The sequence below is a fragment of the Malaclemys terrapin genome, chromosome 2 (genome assembly GCF_027887155.1).
Source record: "Malaclemys terrapin pileata isolate rMalTer1 chromosome 2, rMalTer1.hap1, whole genome shotgun sequence".
Lineage (NCBI taxonomy): Eukaryota > Metazoa > Chordata > Testudines > Emydidae > Malaclemys > Malaclemys terrapin.
Window position 1 is genome coordinate 74,607,819 of NC_071506.1, and position 23,625 is coordinate 74,631,443.

Consider the following 23,625-nt stretch of genomic DNA (forward strand, 5'->3'; position numbering starts at 1 on the left):
CAAAACATTTTAATATTTTAAGTGCAGTAATTCCTCACTTAATGTTGTCCCGGTTAAGTTGTTTCATTGTTACATTGCTGATCAATTAGGGAACATGCTTGTTTAAAGTTGCACAATGCTCCCTTATAAGGTTGTTTGGCAGCTGCCTGCTTTGTCCACTGTTTGCAGGATTCTCTGGCAGAGCAGCCCCTCCTCGTGGGGATTAGAACCAGGGGGGACTGGCAGCCCCCGACCCATCAGCTCCCCTAAATTCCCTGTAAGGTATGTAGCTCAGCAGCAGTTCAGGTTACCCTCCCCACACTGCCGTGCTGCTCCTGACCTGCCCTCTGCCTTGGAGCTGCTCCTGGGACCTTCCTGCTTGCTGGGGGAGGGGGGCAGAGGGGTGCTGATGTCAGGATGTCCCCCTGTTCCTGCACATACACACCCCCCTGCTCCGTACCCCCTCTCCACAAAGTGGAGGAGGGGACAGTCACAGGGCTTGGGGACAGAAAGGGCGGGGGGAGCTTGCAGGAAGCTGTTGCTTCCTGTCTGATCTGCTTAAAAGGGCAACATGCTTGAAGTGCGGTCAGCATACTTAAATGGGCAATGCACATCTCTCTCACTCATGTACGCACCCCCCAGCACTTTGGAAAGTCAGCATCTGTGCAGCTGTCAGGAGGAGGGAATGGTGCACCCCAGCTGGATAGCATGGGTTCATCATCATGTTCAGTTTTTGCAGGGAAGTGTTCGTAGCTACTGCCCTGCATCTATTGTGTTTCCTCCCTCTTGCTTCAGTCCATACTGCCCTGTAGAGTGTGAGGCTATATTAACAACAGTATTAACCCTTGAGGGCTCAGTCGAGTGCTAGTTCATCATTTAGCAGAAAGGCATTCTGTGGGAAATATTCCACCCTCTTACTCCACCACCTCAACCAAGCTTTACAATCATTCATTGCTGTGTACAATATTAAACTGTTTGTTTAAAATTGTTTAAACTTATACTGTATTTGTATATAATGTCTTTTGTCTGGCAAATTTTTTTTCCTGGAACCTAACCTCCCCCCCATTTACATTAATTCGTATGAGAAATTGGATTTGTTTAACATCGTTTCACATAAAGTCACATTTTTCAGGAACATAACTACAACGTTAATTGGGGAGTTACTGTAGGTGTATAAATCAGAACAGCAGACCTTGACCTCAGAGATTCTTTTATGGAAATAATTTATCCTTAGTGCTTGAAGCATTTTTTGTAGCAGTTTTTCACAGAGTGGAATTTTGACTAAGTCTAAATGCTCCTGGTAAGATAATGATATTGAGACCCCATTGAGTTTTATCGGGGTTACATAATAACGTACTTTCTCAGCAAGAAAAATTACATTAAAGGGATCTGGAAGAATTTTGCAGTTGTACTCTTCTCTGGATAGTATCCCCATAAGCAAATGAGAGGTTATGTTGTCAGCCATTTTACTATACATTTACTATACTCTGTATCTGAAATAAAGTGAGGGTATAGAGATAAAAAAGGAGCACTTAAAGATGGTAAAGTCATTGCGGAGAAACTAAATGAATTCTTTGCTTCAGTCTTCATGGCTGAGGGTGTTAGGGAGATTCCCAAACCTGAGCCGTTCTTTGTAGGTGACAAATCTGAGGAATTGTCACAGATTGAAGTATCATTAGAGGAGGTTTTGGAATTAATTGATAAACTTAACAGTAACAAGTCACCGGGACCAGATGGCATTCACCCAAGAGTTCTGAAAGAACTCAAATGTGAAATTGCGGAACTATTAACTATGGTTTGTAACCTGTTCTTTAAATCAGCTTCTGTACCCAATGACTGGAAGATAGCTAATGTAACGCCAATATTTAAAAATGTCTCTAGAGGTGATCCTAGCAATTACAGACCGTTAAGTCTAACGTCAGTACCGGGCAAATTAGCTGAAACAATAGTAAAGAATAAAATTGTCTGACACATAGAAGAACATAAATTGTTGGGCAAAAGTCAACATGGATTCTGTAAAGGGAAATCATGTCTTACTAATCTATTAGAGTTCTTTGAAGGGGTCAACAAACATGTGGACAAAGGAGATCCAGTGGACATAGTGTACTTAGATTTCCAGTATAAGAGGGGTAGCCGTGTTAGTCTGGATCTGTAAAAAGTAACAGAGAGTCCTGTGGCACCTTTAAGACTAGCAGATGTATTGGAGCATAAGCTTTCGTGGGTGAATGCCCACTTCGTCGGATGCATGTCACGACGAAGTGGGCATTCACCCACGAAAGCTTATGCTCCAATACATCTGTTAGTCTTAAAGATGTCACAGGACTCTCTGTTAGATTTCCAGAAAGCCTTTGACAAGGTTTTGTCACCCTCACCAAAGACTCTTACGTAAATTAAGTTGTAACAGGATAAGAGGGAAGATCCTTACATGGATGGAGAACTGGTTAAAAGCCAGGGAACAAAGGGTAGTAATAAATGGTAAATTTTCAGAATGGAGAGGGGTAACTAGTGGTGTTCCCCAAAGGTCAGTCCTAGGAGCAATCCTATTCAACTTATTCATAAATGATCTGGAGAAATGGGTAAACAGTGAGGTGGCAAAATTTGCAGACGATACTAAACTGCTCAAGATAACTAAGGGCTTGTCTTCACTACCCGCCCGGATCGGTGGGTAGAAATCGATCTCTTGGGGATCGAATTATTGCGTCTCGTTGGGACGCGACAATCGATCCCCGAATCGACACATGTACTCCACCAGCGCAGGTAGGAGTAAGCGCCGTCGACGGGGGAGCCGCGGTGGTCGATTTGCCGCTGTCCTCACAGCAGGGTAAGTCGGCTCGGATATGTTAAATTCAGCTACACTTTTTGCGTAGCTGAATTTGCATATCTTAAATCGATTCCCCCCCCCCCCTCCAGTGTAGACCTAGCTTAAGACCAAAGCAGACTGTGAAGAACTTCAAAAAGATCTCACAAAACTAAGTGATTGGGCAACAAAATGGCAAATGAAACGTAATGTGGATAAATGTAAAGTAATGCACATTGGGAAAAATAACCCCAACTATACATACAATATGATGGGGGCTAATTTAGCTACAACTAATCGGGAAAGAGATCTTGGAGTCATCGTAGATAGTTCTCTGAAGATGTCCACGCAGTATGCAGTGGCAGTCAAAAAAGCAAACAGGATGTTAGGAATCATTAAAAAAGGGATAGAGAATAAGACGGAGAATATCTTATTGCCCTTATATAAATACATGGTACGCCCACATCTTGAATAATGCATACAGATTTGGTCTCCTCATCTCAAAAAAGATATACTGACCATTAGGAAAGGTTCAGAGAAGGGCAACTAAAATGATTAGGGTTTTGGAACGGGTCCCATATGAGGAGAGATTAAAGAGGCTAGGACTTTTCAGCTTGGAAAAGAGGAGACTAAGGGGGGATATGATAGAGGTATACAAAATCATGAGTTGTGTGGAGAAAGTGAATAAGGAAAAGTTATTTACTTGTTCCCATAATATAAGAACTAGGGGCCACCAAATGAAATTAATGGGCAGCAGGTTTAAAACAAATAAAAGGAAGTTCTTCTTCTACACATCGTACAGTCAACCTGTAGAACTCCTTGCCTGAGGAGGTTGTGAAGGCTAGGATTATAACAGGATTTAAAAGAGAACTAGATAAATTCATGGAGGTTAAGTCCATTAATGGCTGTTAGCCAGGATGGGTAAGGAATGGTGTCCCTAGCCTCTGTCAGATAGTCGAGATGGATGGCAGGAGAGAGATCACTTGCTCGTTACCTGTTAGGTTCACTCCCTCTGGGACAACTGGCATTGGCCACTGTTGGCAGATGGGATACTGGGCTAGATGGACCTTTGGTCTGACCCAGTATGGTCATTCCTATGTTTTTATGTTCTTAGGGGAAAATACTATTGAAAGTGCCAGTTTTGTGTCGCAAGTAATTGTGTAAAGAATCCTTATTGAGGTTGCAGGAACAAACCATCCCGATGTGTAGAAAGAATAGTAAATATGGCAGGCGACCAGCTTGGCTAAACAGTGAAATCCTTGCTGATCTTAAACGCAAAAAAGAGGCTTATAAGAAGTGGAAGATTGGACAAATGACCAGGGAGGAGTATAAAAATATTGCTCAGGCGTGCAGGAGTGAAATCAGGAAGGCCAAATCACACTTGGAGTTGCAGTTAGCAAGAGATGTTAAGAGTAACAAGAAGGGTTTCTTCAGGTATGTTAGCAACAAGAAGAAAATCAAGGAAAGTGTGGGCCCCTTACTGAATGAGGGAGGCAACCTAGTGACCGAGGATGTGGAAAAAGCTAATGTACTCAATGATTTTTTTGCCTCTGTCTTCACGCACAAGGTCAGCTCCCAGATTGCTGCACTGGGCAGTACAGCATGGGGAGAAGGTGGCCAACCCTCTGTGGAGAAAGAAGTGGTTCGGGACTATTTAGAAAAACTGGACGTGCACAAGTCCATGGGGCCGGATGCGCTGCATCCGAGGGTGCTAAAGGAGTTGGCGGGTGAGATTGCAGAGCCATTAGCCATTATTTTTGAAAACTCATGGCGATCGGGGGAGGTCCCAGATGACTGGAAAAAGGCTAATGTAGTGCCCATCTTTAAAAAAGGGAAGAAGGAGGATCCGGGGAACTACAGGCCAGTCAGCCTCACCTCAGTCCCTGGAAAAATCATGGAGCAGGTCCTCAAGGAATCAATTATGAAACATTTAGAGGAGAGGAAAGTGATCAGGAACAGTCAGCATGGATTCACGAAGGGGAAGTCGTGCCTGACTAACCTAATTGCCTTCTATGATGAGATAACTGGCTCTGTGGATGAGGGGAAAGCAGTGGATGTGTTATTTCTTGACTTTAGCAAAGCTTTTGATACTGTCTCCCACAGTATTCTTGCCACCAAGTTAAAGAAGTATGGGCTGGATGAATGGACTGTAAGGTGGATAGAAAGCTGGCTAGATCGTCGGGCTCAACGGGTAGTGATCAATGGCTCCATGTCTAGTTGGCAGCCGGTTTCAAGTGGAGTGCCCCAAGGGTCGGTCCTGGGGCCGGTTTTGTTTAATATCTTTATTAATGATCTGGAGGATGGTGTGGACTGCACTCTCAGCAAGTTTGCAGATGACACTAAACTAGGAGGCGTGGTAGATACACTAGAGGGTAGGGATCGGATACAGAGGGACCTAGACAAATTAGAGGATTGGGCAGAAAAAAACCTGATGAGGTTCAACAAGGACAAGTGCAGAGTCCTGCACTTAGGACGGAAGAATCCCATGCACTGCTACAGACTAGGGACCGAATGGCTAGGTAGCAGTTCTGCTGAAAAGGACCTAGGGGTCACAGTGGACGAGAAGCTGGATATGAGTCAACAGTGTGCTCTTGTTGCCAAGAAGGCTAACGGCATTTTGGGCTGTATAAGTAGGGGCATTGCCAGCAGATCGAGGAACGTGATCGTTCCCCTTTATTCGACATTGGTGAGGCCTCATCTGGAATACTGTGTCCAGTTTTGGTCCCCACACTACAAGAAGGATGTGGAAAAATTGGAAAGAGTCCAGCGGAGGGCAACAAAAATGATTAGGGGTCTGGAGCACATGACTTATGAGGAGAGGCTGAGAGAACTGGGATTGTTTAGTCTCCAGAAGAGAAGAATGAGGGGGGATTTGATAGCAGCCTTCAACTACCTGAAGGGGGGTTCCAAAGAGGATGGAGCTCGGCTGTTCTCAGTGGTGGCAGATGACAGAACAAGGAGCAATGGTCTCAAGTTGCAGTGGGGGAGGTCCAGGTTGGATATCAGGAAAAACTATTTCACTAGGAGGGTGGTGAAACACTGGAATGCGTTACCTAGGGAGGTGGTGGAGTCTCCTTCCTTGGAGGTTTTTAAGGCCCGGCTTGACAAAGCCCTGGCTGGGATGATTTAGCTGGGAATTGGTCCTGCTTTGAGCAGGGGGTTGGACTAGATGACCTCTTGAGGTCCCTTCCAACTCTGATATTCTATGATTCTATGATTCTATGTATACCAGGGATCGACAATCTTTGGCACGCAGCCTGTCAGGGAAATTGGCTGGTGGGCCGGGATGGTTTGTTTACCTGCAGCATCCGCAGGTTCGGCAATCACAGCTCTCACTGGCTGCGGTTTACCATTCCAGGCCAATGGGGGCTGTGGGAAGCGGCGCGGGCCGAGGGATGTGCTGGCTGCCGCTTCCCGCAGCCCCCATTGCCTGGAACGACGAACTGTGGCCAGTGAGAGCTGCGACTGGCCAAACCTGTGGACGCTGCAGGTAAACAAACTGTCCCAGCCTGCCAGCGGATTTCCCTGACGGGCTGCAGGCCAAAGGTTGCGGATCCCTGGTGTATACTTTGGTATGTGTGAATGGGACAACTTTATGTTGAGAACTTAGCAGAAGGTAGGGGTGTGCGTGTGTGTGTGTGTGTGTAAACTTATATATAAATATAGTTTTATATGTAACTTTTAAAAATTTATTTTAAAACAGCAGGACTATAACCTTAAAGCAGGAAACAGAAGCGGTGTTATCAGAGGTCATTGAGCTGATTAAGCGACTAGAAGCTGAACGTAAAGAGGCTGAAGAAGCTTTGAAGCGGGAAAAACAGCGAAAGAAAACGCTTGTAATGAAAATTGATTGCATGTCAATTTGGAGGCTTCAACAATTCCCTATAGCTGTACAAAAAGGTATTGTGATTAAAACTAACAGTTTTCATTAAGTTGTAGTCTGCCTATTATGAGGGAGAGAATAATCAAGGACAGTTAGATTGGAGTCACATTAGCTCTTCTGCCACTACAGTAAACTATTGACTTATGGTTAGGAATTTGGTTTATTTAAACAATTATGCAGAAAAAAATTTAACATACGATGGAACAGTTGAGCATTTATTTAGGAAATAGCATACGTGTGCACAAAACAGTCTACAAATATCTCAAAGGGATGAACATTGGGAAGAGGAAGGAATTATTCAGGGTTATGCAGGGAATATGAACTAGGAGCAAAAATATAAAATTAGACTAAAGTAAAAAAAATTGGTTTTAGGAATAATTAAAATGTAGAAATACTTGGATAAAGAACGTATTAATATTTAGTAGAAGCTGTTCTGTATATTATAGGAGGCTGGAATAAATGATTTTGGTCTTTGGTACTCAAATATCTAGAACAGGGGTGGGCAAACTTTTTGGCCCGAGAGCCACATTGGGGTTGTGCAACTGTATGGAGGGCCGAGTAGGGAAAGCTGTGCCTCCCCAAACAGCCTGGCCTCCGCCCCCTCCCACTTCCTGTCCCCTGACTGTCCCCCTCAGAACTCCCAAACCATCCAACCACCCTTGCTCCTTGTCCCCTGACCGCCCCCCTCCCGGGACCCCCGCCCCCATCCAACCCCCCTGCTCCCTGTCCCCTTACTACCCCGACCCCTATCCACGCCCCCGCCCCTTGACAGCCACCCCAGGACTCCCACCCCCTATCCAACCACCCTCTGCTCCTCGTCCCCTGACCACCCCCTCCCGGGACCCCCCGCCCCTAACTGCCCCATGGGATCCCACCCCCTTATTCAACCCCACCCCCCGCTCCTTGTCCCCTGACTGCCCTCCCGACCCCTATCCACATCCCCACCCCCTGACAGGCCCCCGGGACTCCCACTCCCAACCCTCCCTGTTCCCCATCCACTGACCGCCCACCCAGAACCTTCACCCCATCCAACCGCCCCCTCCTCACTGAGTGCCCCCCAGTGCCCCCTGCTCCCTTACCCAACCCACCCGCTCCCCGCCCCCTTACCAGCAGCAGGAGCTCGCAGCCGCGACACCCGGCCAGAACCACTTGTGCTCCCTACGCTGCCCAGCAGGAGCGGTGGGCCAGAGCAGGGCCTGCGTGGTGGCGTGGCTGTGGGGGAGGTGGGACAGCAGAGGAGGGGCCGGGGACTAGGCTCCCCAGCTGGGAGCTCAGGGGCCAGGCAGGATGATCCCGCGGCCTCGATGTGGCCTGCGTGCCATAGTTTGCCTACATCTGATCTAGAAGGTGGTCGTATGTTTAGGAAGTATGTGTACTGAGCAGGGGCGGCTCTAGCTTTTTTGACACCCCAAGCATGGCAGGCAGGCAGCCTTTGGTGGCATGCCTGTGGGCAGTCCCGCGGATTCAGCGGCATGCCTGCAGGAGGTCCGCTGGTCTTGCAGATTCGGCGTACCTACCACTGAATTGCCGCCGAATCCCCGGGACTGGTGGACCTCCCGGAGGCATGCCACCGAAGGCTGCCTGACTGCTGTCCTCACAGGGACTGGTAGGGCGCCCCCTGCGGCTTGCTGCCCCAGGCACGTGCTTGGAGCGTTGGTGCCTGGAGCCGCCACTGGTACTGAGAAGCCTGTTGATATTCCTCATTGTCTCTGCTGTAAACAAAAAAACACAACACCCACCATAGTCATCAAAAATATTGCTATATTTTATTGTTTGTTATACTCAAAATTCCCTATTTACATTTATTTTGTGAACTAAAGGTGAACCATTTTATGTATTATAGTACCTTTATTGTAACTTCTTTTTAACCATGACAGCAGTTTAAAAGTTAAAAAAGAAAACAAGGTTTTGGAAAGAAAACTCTCCTAGAATAAGAATAAAAGGTTACAAGTAGGCACTGTTTTCAGAGAAAATAATTTGTGTATGAAGCCTTATCTTAAACCAAAACTGTTAATTTTATAATAGTTTTCCTGTATTTTTTTCTTTTAAGTTGTTTTTATGATTTGAAACTGATTATTATTCCTGCATCTTTATTTGGGATGAGTTTTAATACAATTCCGTTTAACTCTTTATTTTGCCTTTGTGTGACAGTAACTTATTAAACTTAAACAAAAAAGTGGTATGTTGATAATTTACCTACTCACTGTCTGATGCTTTTTTGTCTTTCCTAACCTATCATTGATAATCAGTCGGAATTTTAATTGTCGTTAGATAATGACTGATAGTGGCTTTGGAAACAGGAGACTGTGTTCTGGCCTTATCCACTTCCAGCGAATGCCTTTGTCCTTCTGAGGGGCAATATGTCAGGCAAGAAAAATATAATGGTACTTTTACAAACCTATTTTGAGGAAAGAGGAGGTATTTGGGTAGAAGGTCATCAGCCTCACAATTCATTCATAGAGTGATCTGAAACTACTTTAGGGAGAAATTCATGCTACAACTGAAACACCAGTTTATCAAGGAAGAATTGCAAGAACGGGGAGACTGATAACTAAAGATTTTAATTCTTCAATACAATGTTTCAGGATTATAGTTACTAAAAGGGTTACTTTCTCAGTCAACAGCTGCAGTGATACTTTAAATCATATTCATGTATTGCCATATGGACATATTAATTTCAGTATACTCTTCTGCACTTTGATTAGGAATATGAAATGTTTGGAACGTGGAATATAATTAACGCATTTTCAGTTTTGTTAATAGATGCAGTGATATAATATATTTTTTTAAATCAGCATGGGATTCTAATGTGAGAAAACTCTGAAACTCCACTCCCTTGAGTTACATCACCAAAACCAGCTGATGAGATTCTTTCCTTGAATTAACTTGTATTGTCTTTGTCATCATTATGGGTGGTGTTATTTATTCAAATGTAAAAACTATGCTAAAGTGGAGCTAAGCAGGAGAGTATATATCTGTAACTTCAGGGTAAAAAACATTACAGGGATGCTGTAACTATCTCAAGCATTACAAATCCAGGAATTTCATAGTTAAAGTGTAGTGTGGTCTCTCTGAACCTGGCATGAGACCATGCATCTTCCTCTGCATCTTCCTAAATTTCACTTCTGTTTCAGTCATTCGCTGATTACCAGCACTCCTGGCTCCAAGCACTGTCAGTTCACTGCAGTTGATCTAACCCACTGGTTAAGCCCCCAAAGTCCACCCCTTTCACGGAATAAATCAAATGAAAGTCTCTAGTTCAAAAGGAATAATTTTGGGGAAATTCTATAGTCTGTGTTATACTGGAGGTCAGACTGGATAATCACAATGATTCCTTCTGGCCTTGGAATCTTTGAATTCTGGGCTGTACTCTTCATTTGTCCTCCCTTTGCAGGAATAACTGCACACTCTTAAATGGCCAGCTTACTGTGTGATATAAGTGTACACTTAAGAAATGCAAACATGTTGAGGTATAGAAATGCACAGTTAAGGCACTCAAACAACCTTAATTCTGCTCTCTATTGATGCTATGATATAATGGTATAATTAAGACATTTTAGTGTTTGCCCTAGACTAGATGAGTGGCCCTCCACGTGGACAGTCACTAATCATCACTCTGCCAAAGAAAGGCAATCTGAAATTGTGTCAGAATTACCGGACCATAAGTTTATTTAGTCATACCAGCAAAGTAATGTTGAAAGTCCTATTGAAAAGATAAAAGTTACAAGTGGAGACTATCATCGCTGAAGAACAGGCTGGCTTTCGTGCTGGAAGAAGTATCACAGAACAGATTTTCAATCTTCATGTTCTATGTGAGAAGTACTTACAACACCAGCAGGACATCTACCATGTCTTTATTGACTTCAAGAAGGCGTTTGACAGAGCATGGCATGAAGCTCTCTGGGCAACCACGAAGAAGTGCAGTGTTGGTCGTAAGCTTATTCTTACCATTAAACAACTGTAAGCCAAGGCCAGCAGTGCAGTTTTTGTTGATGGCACAATAAGAGAGTAGTTTTGCATCACTGTTGGAGTCCAGCAAGGCTGCCTTCTTTCGCCTACACTGTTCAACATCTACTTGGAGCGCATAATGACTGATGCCTTAGAAGATCTCATATGCACAGTCAGCACTGGGGGGCGAACAATCTCAAATCTTTGGTTCACTGATGATATTGACGGCTTGGCAGGCAGTGAAGATGAACTTGCCAACCTTGTGAAACGATTGGATGAAACCTCTGCAAAATACGGTATGGAAATCACTACAGAGAAAACCAAGCTGATGACAAACAAATGTGACAGGATCAGCTCACATATCACTGTCAGTGGACAAGAGCTGGAGACAGTGAAACAGTTAAAGTATTTGGGGGCAATCATTACTGATGAAAGATCCAAGAAAGAAATTCTGGCAAGAACTGTGCAAACAGCAGCAGCAGTGGCAAAGCTAAAGCCAATTTGGGGGCATAAGAACATCTCCCTGGAATCAAAACTGAAACTGCTACTGAATTGGTCATCTCCATTTTTCTGTGTGCGTGTGAGACATGGACCCTTATGGCAGAACTTGAACGGAAAATACAGGTAGTAGAGTTGAGATACTTCTGTAAAATCTTGGGCATCTCCTACTTCAACCATGTCACTAATGAACAGGTCTGCAACATCATCACCCAATGCGCTGGGTCATATAAAGACCTCCTGACGACTATGAAGAAGCGCAAGCTGAAGTGGTACGGCCATGTAACAAGATCATCTGGCTTATCCAAGATCATTCTCAAAGGGACGGTACAGGGGACGAGGAGAAGAGGTAGACAGAAGAAGAGATGGATTGACAACATAAAAGAGTGGACAGGAATGGACTTCATGGAGACTCAAGCACTGACACACAATCGTTAGGGGTGGAGACAATTGGTTGATTGCTCATCAATGATGGTGCCCCAGCGACCAATGCGGTTATGGGAATGATGATGATGAGATAAAATTGATTTTTTTAAAAGACACATTAGGTTTTTTCCATATGTTTTTCCCTCACGGTGTCTCTCAGAGCAGAGTTAACTCTTACAGTTGACTTCACTGATCATGCCTGTATTTCTTACAGGAATCCTGCTCAGTAGAATCCAAATGTTTGACTCTTCCACGGCTTTCTATGAGGTCTGCTACAGTAGCGACATTTTCCAAGCTTTTTCCCCAGTTGATAAAACGTGTTTACTTCCATCAGTTTGGTACCACTGGGTATTCTGTTCTAGTCAGGGCACCAGCTACTACCAACATTTTTGTAATAACATATTGACAAGGCTTTTTCTGAGCAGGGTTAAATGATATAGTGTTAATAACACCTGCAGCAGCCAGTGACCACACCGAGAGCTTTTCCACTTGGGGATACTCAAGAAAGTGATGCTAAATTAACTAAAGATGTGAATTTAACGTAAGTGAATTAAGCTAAACCGAATGAATGCCACTTTATTTCTGAAATGAGAGCATCCACATGGGTTTAATGCACTTTAACTAATGCATTTCACTTTAATTTATTTGGCTTAACTTACCTGGGTATGCCCAGGTGTCCTAACGCTAAAACTGTTTCCAATATGTTGCAGCTGAACTGGCATTAGCATTGCTGGGAGATGTTTACAACATATTTTAACTGTAGACAAAGTCCTCATGGCGACTACATTTTATCAGGTATTTTAATTCTGTGAATTAGGGAGATCTGTATCACTTGCTTTTGGCTACCTCTCTTTTTTATGCACTTATTTATTTGTATTTGTATTATTGTCCTGTGGCCCCATGGCCACAGTATGTGAGTAGCTCATAATTTTTAATGTATTTATCTTCTGAATATTTTTGTGAGATTGGGACCTATTTTAATTTTACAAATGGGGCTCTGAGGCTCAGAGAGACAAGTGACTTGCTCAAGGTAACACAGGAAGTTTGTGGCAAAACAGGAATTGAACCTTGGTCTCCCAAATCCCAGCCTGACACCATAACCAGTGAACCATCCTTCCTCTTCTTTGGCTGATTCTAATAGTAAAAGTATCCAACAGATTGAGTTGATCAATTTTATCACAGAGTCTTAGAAGACAGAGAAGAAGAACAGGAGAATGGCCATACTAGGTCAGACCAATGGTCCATCTAGCCAAGTATCCTGTCTTCCAACAGCGTCCAGTGCCAGATGCTTCAGAGGGAATGAACAGAATAGGGCATTTATTGAATGATCCATCCTGTTGCACAATCCCAGCTTCTGCCAAATGTCATTTTATTCTTGTCATGTGGGCTTGATTGCATGCTGCATAAAAGAATTGCTCTTTGTACTATAAGCATGTAGCAGTTCTCCAAAAAGGGCAATATTTTTGGAGTTTAATATAAACACCCTACACACACCCACATCTTATATAATTTGAAAACTTATTTTGTGTATGTTTAGATGATGTATGATGTGGAGCTGTCAAGTGGTTTCATAAGTCTGTAGGTGAGGTGAAACAATGGAGCCCAAAATAAGAAAGTATCATTTTTTTTGCACAGTTTCAGAAATGTTGCAACATGACTATGACTTCATTTTTTACTGATAAGTTAATTTCAGCTCTTTAATATGGTGCTTATTGGTCAAAGCTATCAAATGACAATGTAGTAAAAGATTTTTATTTGTTTTGCATGGGCAAGTATTTTTTTCTCCAGAAATGATAAGGCTATTTAGCATGTGGGAAAAATGACAGATATTAACGTTTTGCAATATACGATCATGAAATGTCTTAACATTGCATATTCTGAATTGTGAAAGTATCTCACAAGTGATTATAATAGTTTTCTATATTTTCAACTGAAATTTGCTGACCAAATCAGTCATACTGAAGATTGTGCACCAGTAGCAGTAGGTTGTGTGCCCATGGTTTGTATGGCATAGTGGGTAGATGTAGATACATGTGAATTCCTAATGCAATGCTTCTCCATTTGTAAGCCTTTTGTACATACAATGTAGCATCTAGTCTGCCTAGGAGATAGTTTTAATTTGTAATTGCCTATGCATGCAGTACTAGCCTTTGAAATATTTTAGAAACCATCTTTTTAATTCAGTGTCACTTATGCACAAGTCTGTAGTGGTGTTAGAGATGACAATACACAGCCGCATATTGGGCTTCAGTCAAAGTGCTCACTAAACAAAAATGGCAACTTTGATACTCACATATAGATCTAATTTATATCTGATCTAGCACAAGTCTGTATACTTTTACTAGGTGAAAACTGGTGATAGTGGTAGTGTTAATTCTAACAATATATTTTTGGAGTTTTACCTACAAAGAAGTTACAGTATATGAAGACATGGAGGATACAAACCCCTTAATGCTTACATCAAAGAGAAAAAGACTCTCATGAAATTTTGAAAAATGTTTTATTTGTCAAAAAAATCAAAAACATGCAAAATTGTCAAAAGCCACCAATGCTGGACAGAATTCTGTGATGCTGGCAGCAGAAGCCAGGAGATATGAATTGTATTGGCAGCTACTGAATTAGTTTTTTAGTTTAGAAGATGTACCACCAATACTCTATCACTGGAGTTGCTTTCAGAAATACAAAAGCAAATTGAATTTGGCATGTCACTGTTGTATTGAACGCAGGAAAGAAAACAGACTTTGAATCTGATCTGAGATCATTATGTTCTCCTTCTTCTATAGCCACCAGAGTAAGCACATTCTCCAGTGATAGGTCCTGTTGCATTGTTTGCTTGAGAACACACAAGAAAGATAAGAAGCTTCATAAAATACAAACATTTGAGAGAGCAAGCAATCAAAGGGAGACAGCATTTCAAAAAAGAGATGATGACATTTTGCACAGAATATTGGTGGAAGACTTGATTGCTTGGGATGCATTTTATCCCGCAGCCTGTTTTTCTTCCTAATTGAGTAAAATAAATCTTAAAGCAAAATCATCTAGTTACAGTGCAACATTACTGTCACCTCATGACATAGCATTTTACCAGCTGATTGGAGAGAGAGACAATGATCTTTTGTACAACAAGAAGGCTCTTCTCCTGTCCAAGCTGCTACAAAGATATAAAGCCCTATTTACCTAAGATATAGAAACTGGAAGCTATTCCAGTAGCAAATTACAGGCAAGATTAGAATAACGTTATGGTTCTGCAATTTCATTGCATGGACAGCATGGCCAAGGCAAATCTACCATTGTTCTGTGCAGCACAATCACATTTGCTGATATTATCTAAGATACTAATAATCTGAAACAGGAATTTAAGTTATCCAAATGGTTTGTAGATGTTCTTTTGGCCAGTGAGCCTGATGAACAGCTTTCAAATGAAGTAGTGGTTTTGTATAATGCCACTTCAATTCTTTGGTCTGAAATAGACAAAATGAAAGCCTCAGATTGTTATCCAAAGCCAGGTGATTGTATTTTACAGAGGTCAGCCACCTTTGTACCTCAGTTTGTGCAGGAGTTTGTCTTTTGGTTGATAAAGAAGCATATAATTTAACCAGCAATGAGTGTCATCCTTTAGAAGACCTTCAAAGAAGGTGCCTCTCAGTTACAGAGTGAATGATATTTAACAGTTCCAATATTATCACACCACTGCACATAAGCCTTGCTGTACAGCTACACCATGAGTTTAGGTCTCTCAATTTAATTGACATACTAGACCTTCATGGATTCTGAATCAACTATGATGAGCTGTGATAGTTCAGACTTTGCAGCATTAATGATGAAGTAGACAGTCTTCAAGGAGGTGTGTTCATTCCAAATAGAATTGTACCACTTCATGCTGGTGGAAATCTCATCCATGAAGGAGATGATAATATAGACATCTGGGAAGAGATCACTGATGGAAAGAATACCTTCCATTCAATGGCTAGAGTGGAATTTCAAGAACAGCCTGCAAATAATCCAGTATCACAAGAAATATCATTGAAGTGTGGGAAAGAAAAGTCACTTGCTCTCCCTGGGCAATCAGAGTCTCTTATGCAGTGCACGGCCTTTGGAAAACCAGAAACGACTTGCCATGAAAAAGTACTTGAGAAAATAAACTCTTGTCACCTACAAATGAACGCTATCCAAGATCTCTCTTGGAGTCTTTTAAGACTTCTAGCTTATGATGTCCTATCAATACCAAATGATGTTGATATTGTTCATACTCAGGCAATTCCATTTTGGACTGGCTTCAACCACAAGTTTGCAACAAAGAAGAGCACCTACACAGCAGTTGCATATGCATCTATTGTGGATGTCAAGCCACCTGCCATGGCCATCGTCTGTACTATAATGCTGAAATCTAAGGAAATGTCAGCAGCTATTGAATAGCAGCATGCTGTTCAGACCATGGATCAGCAGCTATGTGCTGTTGCTCAGCAAGTGAAAAGAACTCTCCCAAATGAACTTGGTACCAGTGTCATTCACCTGGGTGGTTTTCACAACTTATGCTGTTTTTTGCATGTATTGGGAAATCAGGGGAAATACTGGATTGCTAGACCTACTTGTTGACTCAGATGTGTATGCAGCTTGTATTGCAGATCCAGTGCTTGCTGGAATGCAATTCAACCATGCTCCATATGGCTTGACTCTAGTATCTGAGGCCCTAAGTACTCTGAAACTTTATTTGTTTGTTAAATGGTGTGAGCAGGGAGGAGGTACTTGGGTAGATCCAGCATTTGTCTGGAAAATGTTGGCTGACACTGTGTTCTTACAACATGTCATTAAAGAGTTTGAGTATGCTATAACTCAGCATATGCTACCACTATTGGTGGAATTTCAGACATGGGAGTATGGCTAGTCTCCTACTTTCAAGTTCTGAGATCATTTCCTCTCCTTTATGTAGGTATTTAAATGTCCATGCAGAGCAAGAGGGTGATTGGAAACTTCACCTAACACACAGCATGCCATGCTTGCATACTTCTTTACTGCAAATTGGCCCAGCTATGCCAGGTGAATACCAAGCTACAATCTTAATTTGTAAAATGTCCCTGAAGAAGTACATAGTGCCTTTGAATCTGGGAAATTTGCTGTGCATCAGACTCCTTGTTCTTTCACTGGAATTTGGGGTGCTGTAGGAACAGAGAAAATGATCCTCAAAGATTCAAAGGGCAGCAGTGGGATTGTAGGACTGACAAGAAAGATGCCAGCATCTGTCAGATGGGCCCTCACAAGACATGTCCTGAGTGAATATGCAAAAGCTATGAGAGAAAGAAGTGGCCTAACAAGGAGTGGGGACAGTTTTTAAGAGTATGTCAAAAGAGAATGTTGGCAAACAAAGATGTGGATGTCTCTGCACATAGTAAGCCAATATCTAGTTTACCCATTGCAACTTGGATGGGAAAATGTGGATGATGAACTACTTCTGTATTCTTCAATGGCCCAGTGGCATCTGAGCTTCTACAAGACCTTATTTCTGCCCATATAAGTAAGGGTCGCTCCCCAGTCAGCTGTGTCTATAGTCAGAATGATCTTTTCTGCACACTGTGTATGTGCCAAGGCAATGGAGACTGTGGTAACCCATATATTCTTAACAGAGATAATGATGGAAAAGATGATGATGATGTTGACTGGAAATGTCACCAGTGCTGTTATGTTTCAATGATACCTTTACAAATTTATTATTAGATTTTGTTTTACCCTTTAGATTGTTGTTGTGATGTTTTGAAGTCACAAATAAATCCAAGTCTCTTGAAACAGACATTAACCAAAATGAATGCAAATATTTCAAAGTGGTCATTACATTTTTAACTTGTTGATGATGATATTGCTTATCCCTGTTTCTATGGTATTGACATCACTTGACAGCTCTACATCATACTTTATCTAAAAGTAGACATAATAAGCTTTCAAGTGATATATGATTTGCATATGTGTAGGATGTTAACTAAACCAAATCAATGGTGTCTCCTACTTGCCTGCTACAGGTAGATACGTTGAAAACCAGTCACATAGCTTTCCCCAATATATCTAATGTTGGATTTAAGGACATATGTAACTAACGTTTAGCCAAAGTGTACAATAAGAGAGACTCTCAAAGCTGTCAGAAATTCTTAGAATAGGCAGTGAGCTCCAGGCAACCAGGACCTGCCCTCTCATTCACCTTTCCTTCCTTGTAAACTGGATTGCTAGTGTAATGTACTGGGTATTATTAAGCACAATTTTTGAACAGCTCTTCATTTAATAAAACTTTAATAAAACTTTTAGTGATGTGTTTTGTAATGCATATTCTCTTATTGACCCTTAAAAAGTAGGGTTTACAGCAAACTGTTCATAAAATGTTTGCAATTATTTTAGCAACATATTTTATAAGCTCATTAAATATGTGTAATGTTACTCAAATGTTCATATTTTTATACTACTTGTCTTACTTTTTTTTTTTAACAGAACATGAGATTTGTACTCAAGATATCTCAGAACTACAGTGGCATTTTGACTGTGCAAATCGTCAGCTCCAACAGGTAAAAGCCCAAGTACTTAAGATAGAGACAGTTAATGGAAGGATTCAGGAGGATATAGACTTCATGAAGAAATACAGCCCTCTGCTGGAAGAAAAGCTGAATCTTGAGGGTGACGCTATGAAGGATGTATTACTGGCACATGGAAAGGTAAATAGAAATGATGCAAGGATGTTTTAACTAAAATCTTTCTGCTAATTAGGGACATGCACGTTTAGAATTGCCATCTGTTGCCAACGCCAAAGTGCTGTTCCATATACTGCATGCAAAGGATGGGAACCTTAGAATTGCACTGAATACAGGAGTTTTCTGCTTACATTAGTTCTAATGTGTCTTAGTGTTCCTTATCAATAATTTTTGTAAGATGCATGTATTACTAATAGTGTTTATTCTTCACATTTTGTAACCCAAAAAGAAAAGTTGATAAAAAATGTGTATTTTTAGCATTACAATATTTTGGAGTATACCTTTGTAATTACTTCTTTTAAATGTGATACAGAGGAATTCAGGCTACTGATTTTACATCTAAAGACATTGTTGATCTCTTTCTCAGAGGTTTAATGGTACTTGCAGTATTAATATGATTAAAAACAAATCTATGAAGTTCCAGAAAAAGTGGAAACACATTTTCCTGGAAAATTCAACAAAACATCTTATACTATCATTCTGCTTTAGTCTTCAGTCAGTGTTTCAGTAATTTTCTCTTTTTTCATTAAGCTTATCCAGTTAATTATCTTCCAATGTTTTCCAGTTTCCAAATTTTAGTTATTGTTGCACTGCTGGATGTGTGAATAGTATTGATATTTTTTCTCCTTAAAGATCTATGTGGAAAAGTTTAGCCCTTTTCTATTTCCATAGCTGCCATAAGTGCCTGTGCATTAGAATTCCAAGAAGACTTCATTTTAGTGAGCTTCTGCAGAGAATTTTACAATTTATTTTGTGCTGCTTGCAGATAGCTCATGATACATGAAGCCCAACTCCTGAATTACTAGTGTCACTGGACTTGCAAGAGAAAATTTTACCTTTTAATGTCAATGAAGAGCTTTACAAATAACATGATGATCTTAAACAAATTTGCTACTGATCTATTTTTCTTTCTTTAAAATAAAAATCAACATTAACAAGTATATCATCACAGTACAATATACCTGAATACTTACTGGTACTCCTGCAAATGCCTCACTTCTAAATTATTTTATAAAGCCTGGGTGATATTTATTGATACGTACATAGGTTGTATGTGACTGTGAGTTGAGTAGATGTTCTATTCTTACGACTAACATTTTGTTATATCAGCAGATAGGGTAGTTTCAAAATAATGCTAATTAAAGGTCAGGCTGTTAACTTTTTCTTCTACTTATTTTTTTATTTCCATTCTTCTTGTTGTTGCCTTGGGATATATTTGATGCAGTGAAAATTTCAAAATGATCTGAAATACAATTCACGAAATAGACTTTTCCCAAAGCAATTTTAAATTAGTACCTTTTCCAGTACTGATTTTTTTCTTTCCATTACTAAATGAAATAATGCAAAATCTCATCATAGAAGTGGTAACACTACATGGCATAATAAGAATATAGGTCATTTCTTGTGGTAACTCATTCACATATTTCCTCTTTAAAAAGTTATTAGATATTAAAAAATATATATTCAAGGTTTAAATTGTGCTCTAATTCATATGCTTGGATTAACTGGTTCCACCAGTTGTATTGGTTTTATCCTCCTCATTGCCTATGATCTTGCAGCAGGCACTTGATTTTCTCTTTAATTAAAAATAATTAGATAATATTGAGTATATATGTTTTTTTCTTTGGGAAATTAAAAAAAAAGACTGAGCAGTTAATAAGGGCTTTAGATTATAATATACTTCTATTTTTGTTCTATTATGTGAATCACTGATTTCTTTAACTGTTAGAGGAGATTTTGGAAGGCAGAGAGGGCAGCTATGTACCAAATTCCCATTGAAAGTCAATGGGAATGTGGTGCCTAACTCTCATTTGTGCCTTTTGAAAATCTCCATCATTGTCTCAGGCCCCTCTGTTTCTTAAGTGAATGTCAGGCTTGTACAGCCCCTCAGAAGCCTTTAAGTAATGATTCTGTAAGGTTGCTGAGTACAGACTCAGTGGCTTCTTCCAAGTTTTGTGTTCTGTTCCATTGGTCTCTGCCTTCCCATGCAAGTGGCCATCTTTTCATAATAACTTCCAAATGTTAGCAAGAGAGCTTTCATTTTGTTATAACATTGGCTTTTTGATATCATCAGGTTCTACACGTGCTTTGACATTGTCTTCTACTCTGACTGCTTTTTTGGTATTCCATGCTTTACTACACTCAAACTTTCAAATAGTAATAAGTGAGTCAGAAGATTACTGAATGAGAACAGTTGTGTTTAGAATATTATATACATTTCATAATGAAAACAGTTTATAGAAGATTTATTTTCCTTTTTCAGGCATCAAAATTATATTATGATGTTTATCGGGAACTTCTGAGAATCCAGCAGATTTTAAAACAAGTCACAGAAGAAGCTGAAAAGGAGAGAGAATCTATGTCTGAGAAAATTAAACACGCTGAGATAGTGTTGAAGCAGTACCAGTAAGAGCCCTTTAAAACATTATTAAAATATTCTGATGATCTTTAATATTTTGACAGTTTAGAAGTATAATGACAATAGAAGCACAGTATATTTGCATTCAGAAAATGTCTGTTTTAAATTCTGTTCTTGTTTGAGTGTCCTCTGCATATTCTCAAACTGGGAATGTGCTGACCAGTGCAATTTGGATGGTGGAACCTTTTGATAGTACCCAGGGCCGGCTTCAGGCACCAGCTTGGCAAGCAGGTGCTTGGGGCAGCCACTCCGGAGAGGGCGGCAGGTCCAGCTATTCGGCGGCAATTTGGCAGACAGTCCCTCACTCCCGCTCGGAGCGAAGGACCTTCTGCCGAATTGCTGCCGCAGATTGCAATCGCGGCTTTTTTTTTTTTTTTTTTTTGGCTGCTTGGGGCGGCCAAAACCCTGGAGCCGGCCCTGATAGTACCACCTGTTAAAGTGCTCACCCACCTCTCCTACTGCTCCCCTCAGCATTCGAGCATATTCTGAGGGCATGAGTATAAATAGGGCTGCCACCTTAGTTACTTTCTTCCACAGAACTCAGATGGATGTGGACCTTTCTAGATCTCTTGGATCCACAGCTTTGAATGACTACTAACTCTACTGTGACGTACCCAGACCAGTGGGGTACAGGAGTCTGGTAGAGGGCAAATATACTGGTCACTGGATGAGTAGTTTTCTGTTCCCTGAGTGACCAGAGCAGGGGCTGCACTAGAGTAATCAGGAACCTGCTAGAACCAGTTAAGGCAGGCAGGCTAATTAGGACACCTGGAGCCAATTAAGAAGAAGCTGCTAGAATCAATTAAGACAGGCTAATCAGGGCACCTGGGTTTTAAAAAGGAGCTCACTTCAGTTTGTGGTGGGAGTGTGAGGAGCTGGGAGCAAGAGGCGCAAGGAGCTGAGAGTGAGAGGGTATGCTGCTGGAGGACTGAGCACGAGTGTTACACTGCTCTACAGCCAAAATGTTTCTGAAATAAATGTAGTCAAACTTTACTAATTCTGGGTCACTGAGAACGAAAATGATGCTTAAAATTGTTGATTGGCTCTAGTTTTCAAGATATGCTATTGGGTTAGTATATATGACCCTTGACTTGGGACTGGTGGAGGATAAGTGAGTTATAAAGGGAAGGGATCTCAATTTAAACCAGAAATGACTCAAATACATCTTTGACTGGATCTATGAATAAATCTATGACTGGGTTTGAACAGTACTTGCTTTTTAGGCAAAACAATGAATGATGCAATCTGAAGCTGGTATTGCGTCGTACATGATATGAATTGCATCATGTTATTCCTAGAAGTCATGGATGATGTAATCATAACGAAGCTTACATCACTCTGCTGAACAAATTGCCCTATATCAGCTCTAGAAATCATACAGTGTCGTGCTCTCTTATTTGTCAGTGTTTGATTTTGAAAAGGGACACATTTCTGCTTAGCCAAAGTGAGCAGAGATGCCTCGTACTTGTGTGAACAGTGTAGATAACTTCTGCTATGTTTGTGGTGAAGTGACTTTTGCATCACAAAAGCGCAGTATAACCACTATGGTTAAGAAAGCCTATCACCTTTATTTTGGCTGCAAAATTGGAGATCAGGACAAGTGGCGATTTGAAGTTGGCGCTCTCTTGCTTGGTCTGCAGACTGGATACACAAAGTACTGCTGTTTTCTCTGCGAATGGGATAGTTGTGCAAGAGATTGCCACTACATCAAGAAAGATTGGCCACTCTGACAGTCATTGGAGCCTGGGAGGAAAAGTGTTCAGCATCCACCACTTGTTGAATCAAGGAAGATTTTGTTACCACCCTTACACATCAAACTGGGTCTGATGAAGAACTTTGTCAAGGGCATTGACAAAACACAAGGAGCTTTCAAGTACCTCTGTGGAAAATTTCCAAGGTTAAGTGAAGCTAAGATAAAGGAAGGTGTCTTTGTTGGTCCTCAGATTCGTGAACTTCTTCAAGATGATGCATTCGACCATGCACTGCGTGGCAAGGAAAAGATGGCATGGAAAGCCTTCTAGTTAGTGGTAATAAATTTTCTCGGAAACAACAAGGCAGACAACTACAGGTTGTTGGTGGAAAACCTCCACAAGGCATACAAAAGCCTTGGTTGCAACATGTCACTATCATGTAAAGCAACCATAAACACATGAAAAGACCTAGGTTTACAATTTATGATTAAAACTCTACTATCTACACAATATACATAGACATCAAATGTAAAAACTTAAATATCTTAGAAACAGTAGCCAATCAGCCAATATGTTTTAATTGTCATATTTGAATTCAGCACATCAAAATACATAATAAATAGCACATTTTATCTCTGAAGCAGATGACTTCTCAAAAATTGTAGACCAGGGTTATCAGACACCAGGAGGAAGGTCCTGTGGTGAGAATAAGGAAGGTGTTTGGAGGAGGCCATGGGGAAGTAGCCCAGGGAGTTGTAGCTGTCATGCAGCTGTTACAGGAGGCACTATAGACAGCTGCAATCCACAGGGCCCTGGGCTGGAACCCAGAGTAGAGTGCGCGCCCGGGTTCCCCCCAAACTTCCCAATTGACCTGGACTGTGGTTCTCCCAGAGGGGAAGGTCTCTGGGCTGTTCCACAACCCACATGGTGAATCTCTGAGGGAAGAAAATCCGCCAATAAACGCAGGACCTACCAAAATAGAGGAGGAAGTTTGTCACACTGCATTAGTTGTTAGATTAGATTATCTAGCTAGCTTTATAGTTCATAGTATTAGCATTAGGATTTTAACTTAAAATATTTACGAAGACTATGGTATTGGCGTTGATTGCAGATCCAAAGACAAGCATGATTTTAAAAGATGTGCATCATGTCCTGCAGTCTTACTGGCATCCAGTGCATGTGTCAGGTGACTTAAATGACATGGGAAAGGACGTTCCCCTTCACATTGTGCTGTTTTTAGCATGTTCACTACTTGG

General features: G+C 41.3%; 1 protein-coding gene across 1 annotated transcript in view; it reads left to right on the forward strand.

Annotated features, from left to right (window-relative positions):
- Positions 1–23,625, forward strand: part of CCDC178 (coiled-coil domain containing 178) — a 347,153-nt gene that overhangs the window by 48,314 nt on the left and 275,214 nt on the right. The window contains exons 5-7 of the mRNA XM_054018208.1: positions 6,480–6,676; positions 18,003–18,223; positions 20,523–20,665. Coding sequence (XP_053874183.1) covers positions 6,480–6,676; positions 18,003–18,223; positions 20,523–20,665 — 561 coding nt within the window. The remainder of the gene's footprint in view (positions 1–6,479; positions 6,677–18,002; positions 18,224–20,522; positions 20,666–23,625) is intronic.